Genomic DNA, 22,872 nt, shown 5'->3' with positions numbered 1-22,872 from the left:
GGTGCAACTCCTGATTACCAGCTGAATCACTGGTATCTTGGAAGACCCGGTTAATGGGCCTAATGGATGGAGCCCACCCTCACTCTGCATCCATAACCCCCGGACCATTTTCTGGCTTTTCAATAGGCCTATAACCCTTCAGCAGCTTACACACAAATTCACATTTTCCAGGGGTTTTTAAACGATTAAATTAGGAACCTATGCGAAATCTATCTGCCATCAGTCACTAATCTAGTGACATTGTTACACATTCCCCTCCCGTGATTTAACCTCGGAGCCGGATCACTTGTAGCCCCTAAGCAGAAGACCCGAGACAATGCATCGGTGTTGACTAGCTGTGTACCAGGTCTATGTTCCACTGGAAACATAAAATCTTGTAAGGCTTGAAACCATCTTGTATCCCGGGCATTCTGGCTTTTATTTGCAGACATCCACTTTAACAAGGTATGATACGTAACAAGTTTATACTGCATACCCAAGAGGTATCGCACCAGAGTGTTTAATGCACACTTAATAACCAACGTTTCCTTTCCTAAATAAAAAATAATTTTATTTACAATTTGAATAAACAAGAAGTATATCATAGTAATAAATACATAAATATGGAAATAAATATTGTTTCCAAAATACAGTTTTAGAAATGTTTTTAAAAAAAATCAGTACACAGTATAAGTCCATTAGAGTGTGTGAGTTCCCTGAACCAGTTTCTAAATAGAGTCGTACAGCTACAGAGGGGTCTTCATAGGTTTTTTTCTTCTCATTCGAGAGGAAAGCTGAGCAGCCAGTTGTAGGTTCCTCCCGATTACAGTATGAATTATTCTCCGAGCACACACTGTGTTAACCTGGTCATGAATGATCTTCTCCAGTGTGTTGAACTGTTGCGATATTCCCTCTACAAAGACATGGTTTTCTGCTGTCTCTGGGATGCAGTCAGCCAGCTGATTTCCTTGGTAATACAGGAGCTCCTGCAGCCTCTCCCAAGCCGACTGGTGGCATTCGAGTTTCTCTTGGTGCTTCTTGTAGAATTGGACCGTTTGGTTGGAGACTTCGCGCACAGCTATTGCCGCAGATTGCACCTGTGAAATATCATAAAGAGATTCTATATTAGCAAGTTCAGTAATGTTTCTTAAGCAGAGTTCATTTATCTTCTCAGCAGGAAGCATCTGGTTGAACTTCTGCAGGATCTGCTTGGTCACATGTTCATGTTGGTGATTGAGCCATTTGCAATTTTGGGCATAGATGATGGAGCTGAGATTCAGCAGGAGAGGAAATGTCCAGGAATGCTTTGGAGACATAGCTGAAAGACAAGATGATGTGAAGATGTAGAACTCGGTTGGAGGTTCTTGGGTCTAATACTGACAATGTTGTGTCCTAGTTCTATACTGGAATTCATCTTCACAGCTTCACTCTTATATAGTGAGAAGAAAATCAGATGTAAAAAATGTGAATATGTCTTGTCAAACTTCCCTCAGTTGTACCAGTTTAGTTTCACTTTCATAACATTGCAGTGAAGTCTTCACCTAATTTTGCAAGACAAAAGAATGAATAGAAAATGCAATGAGATATTTTCACTTCTGTTACATCACCACATATGTCATCCTTTTTTACTCACGTTTTTTTTCCTCCATTTCACGTATTAGCTGTTTTTGAAGTGTACAAAATAGAAGGTTTTAGGGTTTTATTTTACAATAGCTGTTCTTTTTTTAAAATAATTATTTTGGGAAAACTTTTTATGTGATAAGGGGAAGGCTTATAGAAAAAAGAAGGGGAATGGGGAGAGGTACATAATAGGGAGCAGACATAACAGAGACCATCCCAAAATCGAGATTGACATCAGTAAGTGGGGGACAGTAAATTAGGAGTTGCTTAGGCATATAAACAAGCTGAAACCAGACAGTGTTATGAGGCATGTAACTAAATGGCAGGATACAGGTCGAGTCGTCAGAAATAGATGGGTAAGTCAACAATGGTGGGCGTAGTAGCACAGAGCCTTCATAGTCTGTAATGAACTCATGCCAGGTCATCCATATAACTCTGGATGAGGATGTTCCTATAGAGTAATAGACATCACACGTCTCCATTTTGAAGCTGAACTGGAGTTCGGACGGACTCTATGGATAGTGGAAAGGGAGTGTTGTTTCCACAGTTGCGTGATTTCCACTTAGGCGACTATAAGGATATGTTCTCACACATATCTATGGTGTTATGGCTGTTGTTCAGGGTATAAATGGAAGAGGACAATGAGTGTGGATGGGGCTAGTGACACCAAGGTTACTTTCTCTGCTAATAGGAAGAAATCTAACCAGAGCTGCTAGATTAACGGACACATCCAGAACACATTGAGAATATCTACAATGGCCCCGCAGTTGATCAACACAACTGGTATGTTAGGAAGCTCAGGGTCTGGATCAGTGATGGTGTAATATTCTGCAGGCAGGAGTACACGGAGTCCTAGGTAAGCTAGAAAGCTCAGTATCTGGATCACTGGTGGTGCAAAGGTCTGCAGGCAGAAGTACACAGAGATCCAGGTAAGCTAGAAAGCTCAGGATCTGGATTGCTGCTGGTGTAAAAGTCTGCAGGCAGGAGTACATGTAGATCGAGGTAAGCTAGGAATCTCAGTTTCTGGATCACTGTAGGTGTAATAATCTGCAAGAAAGAATAACATGGGCCACTGAATGCCACCTCCGCACAGGCAGAGAGACTCAAAGATCTTGCCCCATAACTAAGGACCAAATAGTTAGAAAGCTGACATTCATTATCCAATGAGTGAAGGAAGGAGTTAATAAAATTTAGGGACTGTGCATGCGCAGACCCCAAACCAAAATGGCAGCAACCGCAAATGGCTGCAGCACTGAGCGCCAAACCAGAGATCTGGTGCGGGGGGCAGGTAAGTGCACCGGACCCTGACCGAACGGTCTTTGGGTCTGGTGTGCGACACACCACTCAGGTGCAACTCCTGATTACCAGCTGAATCACTGGTATCTTGGAAGACCCGGTTACTGGGCCTGTCAGATGGATCTCGCCTTTTCTAAACCAAATAAACTTTTATGTATAATTTGAATAAGCAAGAAGTATATAATAGCAATAAATACATAAATATGATAATGAATATTGTTTCCAAAATACAGTTTTGTCGTGAACATAGGTAACTTATAGTTATTTATAAGGGGTGAATCATAACTGTAGTGTAATTATGTTATGTCAAAAGAATCCATTGATAAGTCCAGCTACTAATGTGTAAAATGTGAAGACAGAAAGTCTGAATGTAAATATATTTGATGGCTTTGCATATTCCAGTTTTGGAAAATAGAAGTGTCACCTGTGGCAGCTTCAAAGAGCTCTTGCTGTGAGATATATCCTGGCACAAGTTAGTTTTTGGACTCCTAAATAGACTTTGTGGAGCCGGTCACAGCTGGACATCCCTTCAGCCCAAGACAGCAGTTTGAAGGCCTATACAGGTATATAGAAATATGAGCTTCAAAGGAAAATGTCTTCATAGTTCATATTTTGGGGATTCCAGGTGGCACTCCATACTGAGGAGCAGAAATCACACCAGGGTTGTGAATGACAGGTACGGGTGTTTTCCAGAAAAAGCTAAAATCACGTATCTTTGGAAAAGGTATGTCATATTGTCAAAATTTCATCATGATTGGTATCAAAAGACGGACAGAGTCATAGGGGATTTATTAATGATATTGGATCTATGTGGCACTTTACAGAAAAGATAGGTCACATAGTAGTAGAATTGGTTAGTAAATCAGGCAAAATGCAAATGGTGATGGAAAAAAGTGTCTCAGGCATCAACCCCCTGGGGGTAGAAACAGGTGTGGAAGTGTCTTTAAAATGCTGAGACCTGGTATAGCAGTTGGTCAGACTTTTTGGGGAAATCAATTCACATTGATAAGCTGTCCATCTTCCTAGCCAATTTCCCATGGCACAGATTATGCAACTCAAGTAAGTGCTATTCTGAATGTAACCCCCTTTTATTTCAAACTGTTTTGCTTGTATTTGTCAATCTATTAATTGTTTATTAATAATTTTTTTTTATCTGTATGCCCTGTGCTTTTGTATATTAAATCTATAATTTAATATGTTGCGCCCTTGATTCGCTAATGAATCCATTAGCCCAGCAGTTCCCAAACTGTGCGCCGCGGCTCCCAGGGGTGCCGCGCCACTGTGACAGGGGTACCGCGGCCAGGTAGCGAAAAAAAGAAAAGAAAAAAAAATACTTACCAATCTGGAGGCACCCGGGACCCAGCATCCTCCCTCCTCACTTCTCATTGAACGTCGGGCATGATGACGTCATCACGACCCGACAGTCTGTGACAAGCAGGAGAGAGGAGGATGCTGGGTCCCGGGTGCCTCCAGATTGGTATGGTTTTTTTTTTTAATTATTTTTTTTCGCTACCTGCCCGCGGGACACAGGGGGGGCAGAGTGTGATGACAGGGGCAGAGTGTGATGACAGAAGATGACAGGGGCAGAGTGTGATGACAGAAGATGACAGGGGCAGAGTGTGATGACAGTAGATGACAGTCGCAGAGTGTGATGACAGAAGATGACAGGGGCAGAGTGTGATGACAGTAGATGACAGGCACAGAGTGTGATAACAGAAGATGACAGGGGCAGAGTGTGATGACAGGGGCAGAGTGTGATGACAGAAGATGACAGGGGCAGAGTGTGATGACAGAAGATGACAGGGGCAGAGTGTGATGACAGGGGCAGAGTGTGATGACAGAAGATGACAGGGGCAGAGTGTGATGACAGTAGATGGCAGGGGCAGAATGTGATGACAGAAGATGACAGGGGCAGAATGTGATGACAGAAGATGACAGGGGCAGAATGTGATGACAGAAGATGACAGGGGCAGAGTGTGATGACAGAAGATGACAGGGGCAGAGTGTGATGACAGTAGATGACAGGTGCAGAGTGTGATAACAAGATGGCAGGGGCAGAGTGTGATGACAGAAGATGACAGGGGCAGAGTGTGATGACAGAAGATGACAGGGGCAGAGTGTGATGACAGTAGATGACAGGCGCAGAGTGTGATGACAGAAGATGACAGGGGAAGAGTGTGATGACAGTAGATGACAGGCGCAGAGTGTGATGACAGAAGATGACAGGGGCAGAGTGTGATGACAGAAGATGACAGGGGCAGAGTGTGATGACAGTAGATGACAGGCGCAGAGTGTGATGGCAGAAGATGACAGGGGCAGAGTGTGATGACAGAAGATGACAGGGGCAGAGTGTGATGACAGAGGCAGAGTGTGATGACAGAAGATGACAGGGGCAGAGTGTGATGACAGAAGATGACAGGGGCAGAGTGTGATGACAGAAGATGGCAGGGGCAGAATGTGATGACAGAAGATGACAGGGGCAGAATGTGATGACAGAAGATGACAGGGGCAGAGTGTGATGACAGAAGATGACAGGGGCAGAGTGTGATGACAGAAGATGACAGGGGCAGAGTGTGATGACAGTAGATGACAGGGGCAGAGTGTGATGACAGTAGATGACAGGCGCAGAGTGTGATGACAGAAGATGACAGGGGCAGAGTGTGATGACAGAAGATGGCAGGGGCAGATTGTGATGACAGAAGATGACAGGCGCAGAGTGTGATGACAGAAGATGACAGGCGCAGAGTGTGATGACAGAAGATGACAGGGGCAGAGTGTGATGACAGTAGATGACAGGCACAGAGTGTGATAACAGAAGATGACAGGGGCAGAGTGTGATGACAGGGGCAGAGTGTGATGACAGAAGATGACAGGGGCAGAGTGTGATGACAGAAGATGACAGGGGCAGAGTGTGATGACAGAAGATGACAGGGGCAGAGTGTGATGACAGGGGCAGAGTGTGATGACAGAAGATGACAGGGGCAGAGTGTGATGACAGTAGATGGCAGGGGCAGAATGTGATGACAGAAGATGACAGGGGCAGAATGTGATGACAGAAGATGACAGGGGCAGAATGTGATGACAGAAGATGACAGGGGCAGAGTGTGATGACAGAAGATGACAGGGGCAGAGTGTGATGACAGTAGATGACAGGTGCAGAGTGTGATAACAAGATGGCAGGGGCAGAGTGTGATGACAGAAGATGACAGGGGCAGAGTGTGATGACAGAAGATGACAGGGGCAGAGTGTGATGACAGTAGATGACAGGCGCAGAGTGTGATGACAGAAGATGACAGGGGAAGAGTGTGATGACAGTAGATGACAGGGGCAGAGTGTGATGACAGAAGATGACAGGGGCAGAGTGTGATGACAGAAGATGACAGGGGCAGAGTGTGATGACAGTAGATGACAGGCGCAGAGTGTGATGGCAGAAGATGACAGGGGCAGAGTGTGATGACAGGAGATGACAGGGGCAGAGTGTGATGACAGGGGCAGAGTGTGATGACAGAAGATGACAGGTGCAGAGTGTGATGACAGAAGATGACAGAAGATGGCAGGGGCAGAATGTGATGACAGAAGATGACAGGGGCAGAGTGTGATGACAGAAGATGACAGGGGCAGAGTGTGATGACAGAAGATGACAGGGGCAGAGTGTGATGACAGTAGATGACAGGGGCAGAGTGTGATGACAGTAGATGACAGGCGCAGAGTGTGATGACAGAAGATGACAGGGGCAGATTGTGATGACAGAAGATGGCAGGGGCAGATTGTGATGACAGAAGATGACAGGCGCAGAGTGTGATGACAGAAGATGACAGGCGCAGAGTGTGATGACAGAAGATGACAGGGGCAGAGTGTGATGACAGAAGATGACAGGGGCAGAGTGTGATGACAGAAGATGACAGGGGCAGAGTGTGATGACAGGGGCAGAGTGTGATGACAGAAGATGGCAGGGGCAGAGTGTGATGACAGAAGATGGCAGGGGCAGAATGTGATGACTGGAGATGAAGGAGGGCACAGAGTGAGAGGTGGAGATGAAGGAGGGCACAGAGTGAGGGGTGGAGATGAAGGAGGGCACAGTGTGTGGATGAAGGGCTCAGTGTGAGTTAGGTGTAAGTTACTCTTTGACAGAAATATAATTGAAAAAATATATAAAAATATTGTTATCCCTTGGATTTATTTGTAATATTTTTGCATACAACTAAATAAGTATTTCTGTCCTGACCTAAATACTTAATACGTTTCTTGACCCAACTACTTATAAAAGGGGACTGCTCGGTAATTATTTTGGAGGGGTGCCTTGAAAAAATTATGGTGACTCTAAGGGTGCCGCGAACTGCAAAAGTTTGAACCACTGCATTAGCCTGTTAAGAAAAAAATAGCTCGGCCAAGTTAACCCTTTGAAAGCCAGTGTGTGAATTGTTGATACAATTGATTAACAAGTTATGTGTGCTTGCATTTACATTTGTGTAACAGTCTAGAGGTGTGAAGAGTTAACCCTTTCCTTGCTGGTGTGGGTCTTGCTAGTCTGTTGATAGATAGAAGCCTTGTGTGCCATTGTGGGACAGTATATTGGGGTCCTATTGCTGTATTCATTAGGTGGTGGCAAACCTGAAGTGTGTGAGGTGTGAGCGCTATTTGGGGACAATTCAGTAGGTCTATAACCTGTGGGATAGGTAAAGAGAGACTGCGGGCTGGAATCGTGTGACTTCATATAGCAAACACCCCCAAAGTCACAGCAGCTGGGAGAGTGTTCTTGACAAGTTTTTATAAATGTTTTTTTAAGAGGTTCCTGTACCAGTTGATAAATAGTTTTGTCCAGCTACAGAGTGGTCTGCATAAGTTTTTTTCTTCTCATGCGAGAGGAAAGCTGAGAAGCCAGTTGTAGGTTCCTCCTGATTTCAGTATGAATGATTCACCAAGCACACACTGTGTTAATCTGGTATCACGCACAGATGCAGAAATATAGGATTACCGGATCTGCCTAACTTGGAACTACTCTACCCTGAGTCATGGAGTTTAATGGGACAGGTTGTCTTTACCAGGAAGCCCTTCAAACAGGTATGGGATTTACAGTCACTGCCCTGCAGGTCACAGCCCTTAAAGAGAGTGTTAGGGCTAGATTTACTAAGCTGCGGGTTTGAAAAAGTGGGGATGTTGCCTATAGCAACCAATCAGATTCTAGCTTTCATTTATTTAGTGCTTTCTACAAAATGACAGCTAGAATCTGATTGGTTGCTATAGGCAACATCCCCACTTTTTCAAACCCGCAGCTTAGTAAATCTATCCCTTAGACTCTCTTTAAGGGCCGTGGCCTCATTCCCATTCCTGTGTTCTCCCATTCCTGTGGAGAACACAGGAATGGGAGAATCTCTTTGTGGCATTGTGTTTTTAATGTTTTGAATTTTTAGTAATGATATTATTTTAATCAGTTTTGGCCTGTGGAACTTCTATACAGTGTGTCATTAACTTAAATAGTGCCAACTGCAAGGGATTTCCAGATACGTGCACTACTCTTGTATACATACTTCTCTTTGTTTATCTATAGTAATTTGCAAAACCCAGAAAACACTGAATTGGTTTGAGACTAGATGGAAGTGGGCAGGCCAAGGTAGCAGGAATCTTCTCGGGGTTCATTTGTAGACCTGAGCCTGAGACGAGGTAATGAAGGAATGGCATAGATGGTGCTTGAAAATATTTTTTTTCTAGTTTTCAGAGAAGCTGGTTCTTAAGGAGTCTGGAAAGAACCTCAGAGACATTGAGATGATGGGAGGCTACATCTTGGGAAAAAATAGGAATGTCATCGAGGTATACTACTAAACAGTAGTAGAGTAGGTCTCTGAAGATCTCATTGACATAACTCTATAAGACAGCAGGTGTATTACAGAGTCCGAAGGACATATCAAGGTACTCATGACCTTCGCACATGGTAAAGGCGGTCTTCCACTGGTTGCCAGCTCGAATTCTGATGAGGTTGTAGGCCCCTCGCAAGTCTAACTTGGTGAATATCTTGGCTTCTTTAATACGATCAAAAAGCTCTCTGGTCAGTAAGATAGAATAGAGTTTTTTTATGGTAATCGCATTCAAATCACGGTAATCAATGCAGGGCCACAGATATCCATCTTTCTTTTTTACAAAAAAGAACCCTGCTCCAACAGGGGAGACAGAAGTTCAGCCACGTCATAGGTTCTCCTAGATGTAATCAGCCATGGCTTGTGTCTCAGGTAGAGAAAGAGGATAAACACGACTCCTAGGGGGAGTCTTGCCTGTAAAAGTTCAATCGGCAATCCCAAAGGCTATGGGGTGGTAGAAGCTCTGAGCGGCCTTTATCAAATACATCAGCAAAGGTGCAGCATTGAGAAGGTAGAGCTGAGGATGAATGGTCAGAAGACAGTTTGTGGGCAGCACGGTCGCGTAGTGGTTAGCATTTCTGCTTTACAGCACTGGGGTCATGAGTTCAATTCCCGACCATGTATGTTCTCCCTGTGTTTGCGTGGGTTTCCTCTGGGTGCTCCGGTTTCCTCTGGTAACTGGTAGGTTAATTGGCTGCTAACAAATTGACCCTAGTGTGTGTGTGTGTGTGTGTGTGTGTGTGTGTGTGTGTGTGGTTTGCTAGAGAATTTAGACTGTAAGCCCCAATGGGACAGGGACTGATGTGAGTGAGTTCTCTGTACAGTGCTGCGGAATTATTGGCACTATATAAATAAATGGTGTTGAAATGGTTGAAGTCCGTTTCACAACAAACAGAATGAAACAATCCATACGAAGGATTAATGGCAGAAATCTGTACAGCAGCAGGCAGAATACAGCTGCATTCACAGAAAGGGTTAATAGCTGAAATCTGTACAGCAGCAGGTAGAATGAAGCAGCAAACAAACAGCAACAGTGGTAAGCTGGAACCAGGAACTAGGAAGTGTTGCACTGGCAATTTGTTGATTGTAAGAGGAGACTCTGCAAAGGAAGCTAATTGGTGGATGAGATCAGGTGTTCAGAATATTTAGCAAATGTCTCACCCACGATGGCAGCCTCCAGTACAGTAGATAGAAGTCATGAATTCTAGGATTTAGAATGCTGCATTCTGACAGGAGGGAGATGCACGGTGATATGATACGCCGAGTGGCATAAACAGGACTAAGACCCCGATTCATGACAGTGGGAAGATAAGTTGGAGCCAAGGTAGACCCAAGATAAGTGGCGTGGTTGTTTGGACCAGCATAAGAAAAGATATTTGTTCAGAGTGCAAACGCCCTATTTGAAGTGTTATGGGTTCAGTTTTGCAGACTAATAGTTCCGTTGTTGACACAGGAATCATCAATGGTGGTGATGACGATAGGAACCTTCAAAGGAATCGTAGGCAGAAACCACTGGGACACCATGGAGTAGGAAATTTTTTTTCCAGCTGCTCTTAAATATAACAGAGCAGAAATGTTAAAAGTAATAGAAGAGTTCCACAATTGCATACAGTAGCAGAGGATTTAGATATCACCAGCCTGACCTCTCAAATTAGGGCTTGGCGTTTCCTGATCCATTTGGACGCAAACTGAGGAAGTGACAAATTTCAGCACAATCGATACATAGGTTGTTCCTACTCCTTCACTCTCGCTATTTGGGGGTTAAACGTGCCTGACCAAGTTGCATTGGTTCATCAAGAGGAAAGGTGTGCTGGGAATGTAGCCAATTTGACAGTGGACCGACGAGAGGGTTCCTTTTCAGCAGATCTTTCACAGAACCTGAGATCTACCCAGTTGCACAAGGATATCATGCCGTCCAAGGTGGATGGTAATTCCTGGGAGGCTAAGAGATCCTTTACCCAGTCGGATAGCCCCTGCCAGAAGGCGGCCACAAGAGTGTCATTATTCCACCGGAGTTCAGATGAGAGAGTGTGGAATTCAATGACATATTGTGCCACAGAACAATTTCCTTGTCGGAGCCTAGGGATACTAGCAGCTGCAGAAGTAACGCATCCAGTCATATAAAAAATTCTTCGAAAAGTGGATAGGAAGGCAGCACAGTTACTAAGCAGAGGGTTGTCCTTCTCCCACAGAGAGGAGGCTCAAGCCAGGGCTTCTCCGGTTAGTAAAGACATTATGTAGGCGACCTTCGTCCTCTCTGTGGGAAAATTCTGAAGCTGAAGTTCGAAATGAATCGATCATTGAAGAAACCACAGCAGACCTTGGGGTCTACAGCAAATTTGGTAGGGGTTGGAAGTCGGAGTGAAGAAGAAGTGGATACAGAGGCCTGAGAAGAGCTAGGTTCAGGAGCAGTCGGAGCAGGTGCCATAGACTGAGCGGCCTGTAAGGTGTCTAGGCATGCGGCTAGGGCTTGGAGACACTGCAGCAGGTGACGTTGCATAACTTATTGTTGTTCCACTCTCCCTACCAGGTGTTGAAGCATATCCTTTGCTGAAGGTTCCCCAGTGGAATCGATACTATGGCCTGTTCTTACTGTCATGGACAGATGCAGAAATATAGGGTTCCGGATCTGTCTAACATGGCACTACTCTACCCTGAGTCACGGAGTTTAACGGGACAGGTTGTCTTCACCAGGAACCCCTGCAAGCAGGTATGGGATTCACAGCCACCACCCCACAGCTCACAGCCCTTAAAAAGAGCATTACATAAGACCCATATGGAGAACACAGGAATGGGAGAAACTGGGAGAAACTCTGCAGAGAGTTGCCGCAGATTGGCATTGAACAGCAACTAGGGAATTACTGGAACAGCGAGCTGAACACGAGCTGGTTATAGTTGTGGATGAGTGGCACTCAAAGTTCTGATCATTGTTTCCTTTGGTTGTCGTACTGTTTGATAATCTTGTTCCAATCAGTTTACGATCATGTAGTGTGTATGCATTCTGTGAGAATTGGACTGACAATTTAGCTAAGCAGCTGTACTCTCCTTCCTCTCTCCATCACTCTTCATCCTCACAGCACCACTCCCCAGTCTCAATGTTTCATTCATTAATCAAAACGGGGTGAGAAAACCTAACTATTGGCAGTTATTGGTACTGAAGACCTGCTTAACCTCCTTGGAGTGAAATCTGTCAATTATCCTTAAAGGATGAGCTATAGCACGAGAGTATTAAGTAAGACGTTATGCAGCCACTGCATTATCTACTGCCTCCACCGTGCTATGTTATTTATAAGAGATTTAGTAGTAATAATAATAAACAGGGAGAATCCATTCATATTTCACTTGTGTGACCACAGGCAAGTAACACATTTTTACTTGTTTTTACTTGTAATAAACTGTATTGTACTGCTTAACAGAGACTTAGGGTGATGACAGAAAAACTGTATCAGCACAGAAATGGTCTGTAAGTCAAAGTTCCAGTAACCAGAAATAGAAACATTTAAAGAATTGATACAGCATAGCTGTGACTTGTTATGTTCTCTTGTCCTCTTTTAGCTTGTTGTGTAGAGTTGTAGCATGAGCCGAACAGAGTACACTTTTCACTGTCCTCTCTCCAGCTGCGCTGCTTGTCAAATTTCTGTCTAGTTTCAGAGGCTCTGCGGTGGTCAGTTTCTGCAATTCCTCATACAAAGTTTTAAATTGTATGGAGCAGATCAAGGGTAGGCATGTAAGTGTCTGTATCACTGTTTATACCATTCCTCAAAAATCATTCATTCCACATTACTGTGACTTTGTCTTTATGTGCACATATCGGATGTCCAGTATTCATATTAGAGATGGGCGGGCTCGGTTCCCGGAGAACCGAACCCGCCTGAACTTCAGGTATTCTAGTACAGAGCCTGCTCGGCTCGGTACTCTCCTGCCAATTCGGAATTGAAAACAAGGCAAAACGTCATTGTGACGTCGTCGGATCTTGGAGCTCGGTTCTCGCAATGTTTCAAATGCATAAATATCCGCCTCCACAGCAATCCAGCGCCATTTGACAGAGGGAGAGAGAAGGGTTAGGTCGCAGGATTAGAGCAGGGAGAGAACAGTTATTACAGCAGTTATTAGAGCAGGAAGAGAGGAGTATAGAGGAGGCATTTTTCCAAACATTACAAACTGTTTGGGGTGTCATATTCCCTCCTAAAGAAATTATTTTTTGCCTGCAGAAATTGTAATATACCAGCACAATTTCTTTCTGAATTTGAACTGCAAGTGTTGGTTGTCACATATTCCCCTGTAATAAAAAACAATTTTCTGGTGCTGAAATTATTAGATACCAGCAGTATATATTTCTGAATTTGCACTACAAGTGCTTGGGGTGTGACATTTTACATATTGCCCAAAAATCTATTTTATGGTGTTGAAATTATTAGATACCAGCAGTATATATTCCTGAATTTGCACTACAAGTGCTTGGGGTCTCATTAAAATGGATTCACAGCAGTCCACATATGAGCAGGATCAGCAAGCAGCTGCTGGCACCAATCCTGATGGTAGTCTTCCCTGTACGTCATCTGGTAAAGACTATGTAAAATTACACAGTCTTTTTAAGTCAGGGAAAAAAACAAAAAAAACCAACCTTTTACTGTGCGGAAGAGAAAAAGAGCTGTAACTGATGAAAAGTTAACTGCCGAGAAAAAAAAATTGCCAACATGCCATTCTACACACGCAGTGGCAAAGAAAGACTGAGGCCTTCGCCTTTCTCTATTAGTGCGAGATCTAAAAATGTTACTGAGCCTTCTTGTAAGGTCACGCGTGACCAAGCAAGACCAAATAATTTGGAGTCCAAAAGTGGTGCACAACTACTATTACGTGTGAAAGCCGAGCTGCAAGAAAACAGTATGCTCAGATTCAGAAATGACACCAATCCCAGAGGAGAGTCCATCCACGAGTGGTATGTGTAATCGTCACCATTCTGATAGTGTACCCATAAAGAAGGGCCCTTTCGGCATTTCTGATGATGTGTGCCTGAACAGCCTGAGTGTAGCCGGTGATACACCAAGTGAGGATGACACTTTGGAATTAGAAGAGGATGAGGGGGATATTTGTGTAGCCGACGAGGGCGCTAATGAGGATGTTGATGAGGATGAGGTTGTTTGTGTAAGTCCTGCACCAGTGGCAGCAGTGTGGCACCAGTGGCAGCAGTTCTGGCACGTGAGGTTTTCACACCAAATTGCACTTTCCAAACAAGCAGGGATGACGCAGGTGGCAGACCACAACAGTGTGACATCTGGGCTGGTTTGAAAGATTTTACCAAAAAATGTGTGACCTTGCCCATAACTCCAATCAATCCTAATATTAACATGCAAAGGATGGTGGAGGATTATTTTCAAGAGTTAATCGATATGGAAATGTCAGACAGTCCCTTTCCATAATGGGGCATTTCTATTTAACGTACATTCTTTGCAGGCTGCTGTTTTGTCAATTTCATTATAAGTGTAGGGTGTAATCTAGACCCAAACAGACAATCTGCTTTGTGCATTTCTATTTAACTATAAATGTAGGGTGAAAAATACAGACAGACACCCAATTGCCTTTTTTGCTATGAATGTCAATAGCTCTATTTAGAATGTTGACTGCCACCCTGGAGAGGTGTGTGTAGCTGTAGAATTAAGGAGGCCCTATCAGGGATTAAACTGTATTTTTTCTAATTTGCACTAATAAGGTTTTGGTGTAATATACACCCAAAGACAAGTGTTCAATTGCTAAGAGTCATTGATGAAGAGGAAGACAAGCAGGCTTGTCTGTAGAATTTGCAGGCAAATTATACTGCGTTATATAGGTAACACCCAAAGAGAAGAGCTCCATTGCTAATTGTAATTGCTGAAATTGAAATTATAGGACTGCCTGGCTTGGGCTAAATCTGCAGTTACATTTTATTGTACCATAGCTCACTCAGAAACAGAAGAGGTGGCAGGGTTCAGTGGTAATCTTCCTCAAACAATAGTAATTCATCCCCGCTGGAATCCATCATCATAGAAGTCTGTATACTATGATGTAATTGCCGATAATGGCCTTCTGAATGGAATTAGTAGTTCATTTTATGGCAGATCTGTCACGATTTTTGGGCGATTCTTTTACAGCAGAGCAAATATCAAAATGTTGTGCTGACTCATATGCATCACCACTGGGTGTCTTGGGAAAGCTATGTTTTTCCGACCAGCAGTGGCCAGAGAAACTGAAGGAGTAGACGTCATTACAAGATGTTGATAGCTCTTGGATCCTGGCGAAGCAAATTAAATACTTAATCAACAATTACAATATAGATGGCAGATTTAAATTGCTCTAGCTCCTTCTCAAAAAGTATAATTAAGGCAATTACGTGACTCAAGCTAACCGTGTCCGCACACAAACAGCATCTCCTGCATGTGATTGTCATTTTTTAAAAGTTATGTAACACCAAGTTGATTGTGTGAGCAAAACAGGAAATGTGATGGAATTCCCCCCCCCCCCCGCTGTAATGCTCTAACAATATTGGTGTTGTTATCAGAAATCACATATCCTGAGAGTCCAAGCAGGATTAGCCATGTTGCAACGACATCCCTTACTTTTTGTAACAGATTGTCAGCTGTGTGCCTCTTACTGAAGCCGCTGATACACAGAGTAGCCTACTTCCGAAAAATGTGAAGTACTTGGGTACATGCTGCTCCTGTTCCTGCTGGTGAAGGCGATTCACCAACCCAGTGGGCTGTCACAGTCATATAATCTTTAGTTTGCCCAGCTTTGCTTGTCCCCATATCTGTGGTTAAGTGTACAGTGGGTAGAAATGCAGAGATGGAATTTGGTAATAGGGACAGAAGACCTCAAGTAACTGTCTAAAACCAGCTGCATTAATAGTGGACATTGGACGCAGATCTAATACTAGCATAGTCCCCATGACGTCTGTGATCCGCCTTGCGACTGGGTGACAGCTTTCTTACTTTCTTCCTCTAGCAAAGGATTGTTTAACAGTCAATTGTTGTAAACTACTACTAGTCTTCATCTGGGTTGAAGATCCACCCCCAGCAGCAGCAGCGGGACTAACGCTCAAGAATTCTTCAGAGGAATCGTGGTTAGTGGAGGAGTCATCTAGAATTAGGAACTTGGATGCAAGACTAACTCCCATCACTTCTGGGGATATTGATGACAAAGGTGTTGGGGGTGTATATTGCAGGTCCTGGGATCTAAATGAGAGAAGGGAGGTAGATGATGCTGGACTGCTTGTTGTTATTTTTTTAGCATAAGTTTCTGATTTTCCCAACAGCTTTCCATGAACTCGCTTCAAATGCCATTACATGGATGATGATCCTAGATGGTTAAGGTCCCTACCTGTACTGAGCGTGGCTTTAAAACCGCTACAAATGGCTAGACAACTGTTGACAGGATTTGTGTAAAAATAATTCCACACATAAGAGGTGAATTTTTGGTTTTATGCCCAGGCATGACAATGGCCTTCTTCTTATCACTGGCAAGAATTGCTGCAATCTTTGTTTGAAAGTGTATGAATAAATATTGTGACCTGTGAAGTGGTCAAAATTGAATGGAAATGAATGGAAATTAGTGTTAGTGAAGTTAATAATAATGTAAAAAATACCAAAACAAAACCAAAACCAAAGCACGCAAGGACGGTTTTGGCAAAACCAAAACCAAAACATGAAGGTAATCCAGATCCAAAACCAAAACACGGAGGTCAGTCAGCTTCTCTAATTCATATGTTTAAAATATAGTATATCCAATAGTGTTGTAATGCAAGGTGCACTTTCTTGTGATTTCAAACTGACATATTCCAGCACTTTTTAAATGCAGACTGTAATTGGCCCACTTGTGTGGGATTGATTCACTCATTAGGTTTTCTGACTATGCATCCAACATTAATTAGCTGTGCTGCCATTGCAAAATGTAAATCTGAAACTTATAAGTATTATTTGCACTATACTCACTGAATAAATGACAGTATATAACAAATGACTTGATACATGGACATGAAACTAGTGTTCACAACTATCACCTCATAGCGTTTTATATTATTTTATAATGCATTTAAAATTGTAAGTATAACTGACTGAGATGAACTGGACTATGAGGGAAATACATATATCTGAGCGCCCATATTCCTGCAGGGCTTCTTTTATAGACAAAGGTCAAGTTATTACAGACTCCACATGTCCAGTACATTTGCTATATGTTCTAGAATGAAACTGTTCGTTTTTTGCCCAGAGTACAATATTATTACGATTGTACAAAGTGAAAATGGGAGCATCAGATGTTCAATGCATGTGGTTGTTAGTTTCCATCAATATGGACCTATAAATATCTATAAAGAACTGAATTAATGATAACCCTTATACATCTTTGCCAAATTTCCTTTTATTAGGGTTTAATTCCACCAGCTTTGATTGGAGATTTCTATGTGACTTTATGGAGGAATTAAGTTGGCCGCGTTACTTGAAAAAGTAACGCATCCTGCGCACTATAACCGTTATTACGGTAATAGTGCACGTAAATACTGCTATAATGATAGTTTTAACGCCGGCTTTTAGGGAGCTGTGCGCAGAAAGCTGGGTTACGGTAATAGTTTTTACGCGGCAGTACTTCGGGGGGAAATGAATTCCCTCCTAAGTGGAAAATATCTCTCTTTAGTCATAGCTTCTGCTTGTTTGGTTTGGTATGGATACATTTGTAACTCATACATTTTTTTTAGAAAATAGTATCCATAATTATAGCAGTTTAATTGGGGAATTCAATTGGCAGCGTTACGGGTAAAAGTAATTATTAACGTTATTACGGTAATAATGTGCTTTAATACCGTTATTACGGTAGTTTCAACGCCAACTTTTTGCTCACAGCTCCCTGAGCTGCGAGCAGAAAGACGGGTTAAAACTACCGTAATAACGGTAATAGTTTTAACGCCGCACAAATTCGGGGGGGGGGGGGGGGGAATGAATTCCCCCAATATCTCAGTATTTTATGCTGGCAAACCGAAGGCTATATGTTCATATTCATGAATTTATTCAAAGTAGTATTTTATATTGCCTCGTGTTTACTCCGTTTAAGTTTACTGGTAGAGAGCTATATATCTTAGCCCATTCATTAATACCCAATGTGTTGCTGACTGCCTCCCAATTGCTCCGTTCTATCACAGGACTTAATTGAATTACATGATTGTCTGAACACATACATCCAACAACACTATGTGGCACCATGTCTGAATCTGTATGATAACTTGCAGCTTGATGGACATGCTGGATATGTATTAGCACCATGTGGATGTTTGGAAACAAAGGTTATAGTATAACCTAAGGATGTATTATTTAACTTAAAAAGATTAAAAAACGATCGTACTGCAAGACGTATATTATTTGGGCTATTAGCGAAACGTAGCCAGATGCTGGAAAGCTGTGGGAATTATCTTAACCAGGCAGGGCCGGATTTCCCGCTAGGCACCCTAGGCAACTGCCTAGGGCCCAGCGGGACCTAGAGGGCCCTGTCAGAGTCGACGGTGAGTGGGGTAGGCAAGGCAGAGGGGCGCTCCCCTCCGCCTGCCATCCCCCTCTGTCCGCCGGCATAACGGCAAAAAGAAAGTTTAAAAAAGAAAAAAAAAGAAGTCAGCTGACCGGCGGGACCCGGCAATCTCCTCTCCTCTCCTCATGAAAATGACGTTGGGCGTGATGACGTCACTCCCGACGTGGTTTTCAACAAGAAGTCGGCGAGGAGCAGTGGCTGATCAGAGAGGAGGAGGAGCAGCGGCAGCGCGACATCGGACAAAGAAGTAAACAATAGAAGGTAAGTTAACTAACTGTGGGGCCATGTCAGAGAAGTTTGAAACAGGTATTAAGGGAGGGGGCATGATGGCAATATTAAATATATGAGGGGCATGATGGCAATATTAAATATATGAGGGGGCATGATGGCAACATTAAATATAAGAGGGGGCATGATAACAATATTAAATATATGAGGGGGCATGATGACAATATTAAATATATGAGGGGGCATGATGACAATATTAAATATATGAGGGGGCATGATGGCAATATTAAATATATGAGGGGGCATGATGACAATATTAAATATATGAGGGGGCATGATGGCAATATTAAGTATATGAGGGGGCATGATGGCAATATTAAGTAGCAGAGGGGCATGATGGCAATAATAAGTAGCAGAGGGGCATGAGGGGCATGATGGCAATAATTAGTAGCAGAGGGGCATGATGACAGAAATGTGGAACAGGCCGTGTGAGGGTAAATAAACAAGGGGAGCAAAAATATGGAGGGCACAGTGTGATGGTGAAGGGTGCACAGTGTGATGATTAAAGGGCAAAAGCATGATGGAGGGCACAGAGTGATGATGAGGGAATACAGTGTACTAAAGGGGAAGTGTGAAGGAGGAGCAAAAGTGATGAAGTAGGGGACATTTTTTTCTCTTCTGTACTTCAACTTATTTGCCCAAATACATTTTTTGTAGGAGGGAGCTGTGAGAGCTTACACAGGCTCAGTGTGCTTGGACTGGGCGTGCAGGGACTGAAGTGACATCATACAGAGGATCAAGGTACAGTGCGCAGAGTTGGACCAATAATATCAACCTGCAGGGACTGAAATAACCTTTCTTTTCATCAGCAAATGTGAGTAATGAAAAGTTATCATTCTAAACGATTATTGTAAAAATCCTATTATTAAAATGTAATAATCTCTATTGTAAAAATGTGCACTCTTCAGTCTGTGACAGAAGCTTCCTGTTCCTGTCGGTTGTACTTTAAAACAGACTGATCAAAAGATGGGAGGTGTCTGTGAAAAGGCAGCAGGGATATGTGTAACGCCCCCTGCGGGGAAAACAGGGACAGACGCAACACAAAAGAACTTATCTTGAAAACCATGGTCACCTCCAGTCCGCTTCCGATATCCCAGCTGCGATCCAATCCCAGCAGATCTGCAGCCGCAACCCCTGTCACCTCCAACCACGTCCCTCTAAGAAAGAGACAGAGATTACGGCCGTGCCTACCAGGTAAGGGCTGTCCGAGAATACGGCAACGAACAAGGACACTCTCAGTCCAAGCCCACTTGCCGCCTCCTCGCTTTTGCTCTTGCCAAGACGCGGGGGACTACAGGCACTTAAGACCAAGACTAGTCCGAGGACTAATCCCGCCTCAATTACCTCACACACCTGCCGGTGAGGGCCTAACCGAAAGTGGGAATCGAGCGTGATACTCACCGGGACACTCCCACTTCCGATTCGGTTCTCCTGCACCTCCCCGATACCTGCGGAATGACAAGAACACACAGCCTCCCTCTACACTCTCAGACTAAGATGGCACCCACAAAACTGGACTGACTACAACAGCGACCCGACCCTAACAACATTCTAATGATCGGCAACTGCTCACTTACACACTACGGGGAACACCAGCCGGTGTTCACGGACTAAACGGAGGGCAGTTCCTAACCCCCTCACCCAGGTCTAACCAAGGAGACTGTCTCCTTACGATGGGGTCACCCACGGACCCTAAGGACCGGCTGCTTCAAGCCCGGCTGAGGCTCAGTGGAACAGCACACTAACCCGCGGGCCGACTGCCGCATGGAACAGCCGATCGAACTAAACCGCCCGACTTCCTGTACTCGGGTATCTCACACGTGTCCCTACGTCCGGAACCACAGGTCCACCTGCACGGAACCGGCCTTGGGGACCCTCAATTAGAACCACGGCCGCCCCTGGAACTGCCTCAAGGTGTGCTGCACTGCCACGAACTCACTCAGCCACCCCCTCTTGGAACCAGTGTGACCGCGGGGACCTAAGGGACAGGAAAACTACGTGTGTTCTCCCCTGACTATGTGTATGCTGGTAACTACACTTGTCCCCACAGCACTGGTTAGCACAGAACAACACAGGAACAAGAGCCTACCTTTAATGGGGGCCTGACGTCTTGCCCCTTGACACTTCATCAGCCGGCGCGAGCACTGATTGGCTGGCGTCGGCGCCAATCTTCTGAATGGCCGGGCGCGAGCCGCTTTTGGCTCGCGCATCCGGACGCTGATTGGCCAGCGGGGAAAGATGAGCCCTGATTGGCTCATCCTTCCCCCGCGCACAGGACCTGCAGGAAGAAAGTCATACTCCCCGCCGCTGGATCGATGGACGGGTAAGTTCATCTCCTCTTCTTTCTTCCTGCTGGGCACCATCAGGGACCTCTTCAGCCCCTCCAGGGGCACAGCACTGGCGGACATCTTCGCCCTCTTCACGGGCACCGGCTCCAGAGGCATCTTCTGTCCCTCCAGGGACACAGCGCTGGCGGGGGTCTTCTCCGGGGACACCTCCACATTTCCGCCGCCTTTTTCCATTGTGGTCCCCACAATCGACGTCTTCTCTCCCACGTCCACCTCCAAGGGTCGCTTACCGGCATCCCTGACTCGCGTCCATCGGATCCTCTGCGGTAAGGCCCTCTCGCGCAGGATCCACACCATCATGGCAACCTCCTCGCCCGAAGTCGGTATCCAGGGAGTCTCTTCCTCGGCGCCTGCCGGAACCTCCCATTCGTCCGATACCTCCTCGGTTGTGCGGGAAACTTCTTCGGAAGGTGACACCATCCACCACTCTCCAGCTGCGCTCTCTAAAGTACCGGCTTCCTCAGGCATTACTTCTTCAGCAGCTCTCTCTTCCGGGGTACTGATGGCTAAAATCCTCTCAGGTACCACCGGGCAGACATCTTCACATGTCTCCGGATACAACGCTTCCCCATGGAGGGTCTGCTCAGTTCTCCCTTCGTCTTCAGGGACCAACTCTTCCACAGCCACGGACAAGTCGTCTGACGCATCCGACGTCTCCAATACCCCGGCTCCAGCATCCGGCTGTCGCGGGTATTCCTGTCGCGAATCTTGCTTGGACGGGACGATCACCTGCGATCCAACAGTCAGCAGGCTCTGCCGATCCTTCCCTCCAGACTCCGACTTCTTTTGAGACCATTGATGGAAGGTTTCCTCGTCCTTCCACTCGAAGACTTCTTCGTCTTCCCATTCATCGGAGACTTCGTCGTCCTCCCATTCACCAAAGATCTCCTCGGCAACTGGGCAGTGGTATGCGAAGTGTCCAGACAACCCACACTTCCAGCACCACCTTTCTTCCACCTGTTGCTGTTTAGTACCTCTGTTCTTCTTCTTCTTCTTCCTTGTCTCACACCGTTCCAGGACTTGCTTCATGAACGCTGCCACTTCTTCACAAGAGAGGACACAGCTGGGTCCCTCGTACCGCGGAATGATCCCCCGATGAGCCATCGTTGATCCTGCCAACTACGCCAAAATGTAACACCCCCTGCGGGGAAAACAGCGACAGACGCAACACAAAAGAACTTTCCTTGAAAACGATGGTCACCTCCAGTCCGCTTCCGATATCCCAGCTGCGATCCAATCCCAGCAGATCCGCAGCCGCAACCCCTGTCACCTTCAACCACGTCCCTCTAAGAAAGAGACAGAGATTACGGCCGTGCCTACCAGGTAAGGGCTGTCCGAGAATACGGCAACGAACAAGGACACTCTCAGTCCAAGCCCACTTGCCGCCTCCTCGCTTTTGCTCTTGCCAAGATGCGGGGGACTACAGGCAGTTAAAACCAAGACTAGTCCGAGGACTAATCCCGCCTCAAGTACCTCACACACCTGCCGGTAAGGGCCTAACCGAAAGGGGGAATCGAGCGTGATACTCACCGGGACACTCCCACTTCCGATCCGGTTCTCCTGCACCTCCCCGATACCTGCGGAATGACAAGAACACACAGCCTCCCTCTACACTCTCAGTGAGACTAAAATGGCACCCACAAAACTGGACTGACTACAACAGCGACCCGACCCTAACAACGTTCTAATGGTCGGCAACGCAACTAAGTCAAACCACTATGACTAACTAGGTGTGGTGCACTAACGGAACTGCTGACTTACACACTACGGGGAACACCAGCCGGTGTTCACGGACTAAACCGGAGGGCGGTTCCTAACCCCCTCACCCAGGTCTAACCAAGGAGACTGTCTCCTTACGATGGGGTCACCCACGGACCCTAAGGACCGGCTGCTTCAAGCCCGGCTGAGGTTTAGTGGAACAGCACACTAACCCGCGGGCCGAC

General features: G+C 45.2%; 1 protein-coding gene across 1 annotated transcript; it reads right to left on the bottom strand.

The window, feature by feature from the left end:
- Nucleotides 1-699: 699 nt before the first annotated feature.
- On the bottom strand, nucleotides 700-22,033 carry LOC142140198 (uncharacterized). The gene is made up of 2 exons (XM_075198060.1): nucleotides 21,904-22,033; nucleotides 700-1,297 (listed from the first exon to the last, which is right to left on the bottom strand). The coding sequence occupies exons 1-2, from the start codon at nucleotides 22,031-22,033 to the stop codon at nucleotides 726-728; spliced, it is 702 nt and encodes a 233-aa protein (XP_075054161.1). The 3' UTR covers nucleotides 700-725.
- Between the last annotated feature and the right edge of the window lie 839 nt (nucleotides 22,034-22,872).

This window comes from Mixophyes fleayi, chromosome 1 (assembly GCF_038048845.1).
Source record: "Mixophyes fleayi isolate aMixFle1 chromosome 1, aMixFle1.hap1, whole genome shotgun sequence".
Lineage (NCBI taxonomy): Eukaryota > Metazoa > Chordata > Amphibia > Anura > Limnodynastidae > Mixophyes > Mixophyes fleayi.
The sequence above is the reverse complement of the archived record's forward strand: the minus strand, read 5'-3'. Positions and strand labels throughout refer to the sequence as shown.

Bases quoted from the DNA above. Each gene is read 5' to 3' on its own strand.
- LOC142140198 (XM_075198060.1), bottom strand. From the start codon at position 22,033: ATGGCTCATCGGGGGATCATTCCGCGGTACGAGGGACCCAGCTGTGTC. The intron at 1,298-21,903 runs GTACTAAACAGC...CTTGTCTTTCAG, and splicing joins GAAGAAGAAGAAGAACAGAG to CTATGTCTCCAAAGCATTCC.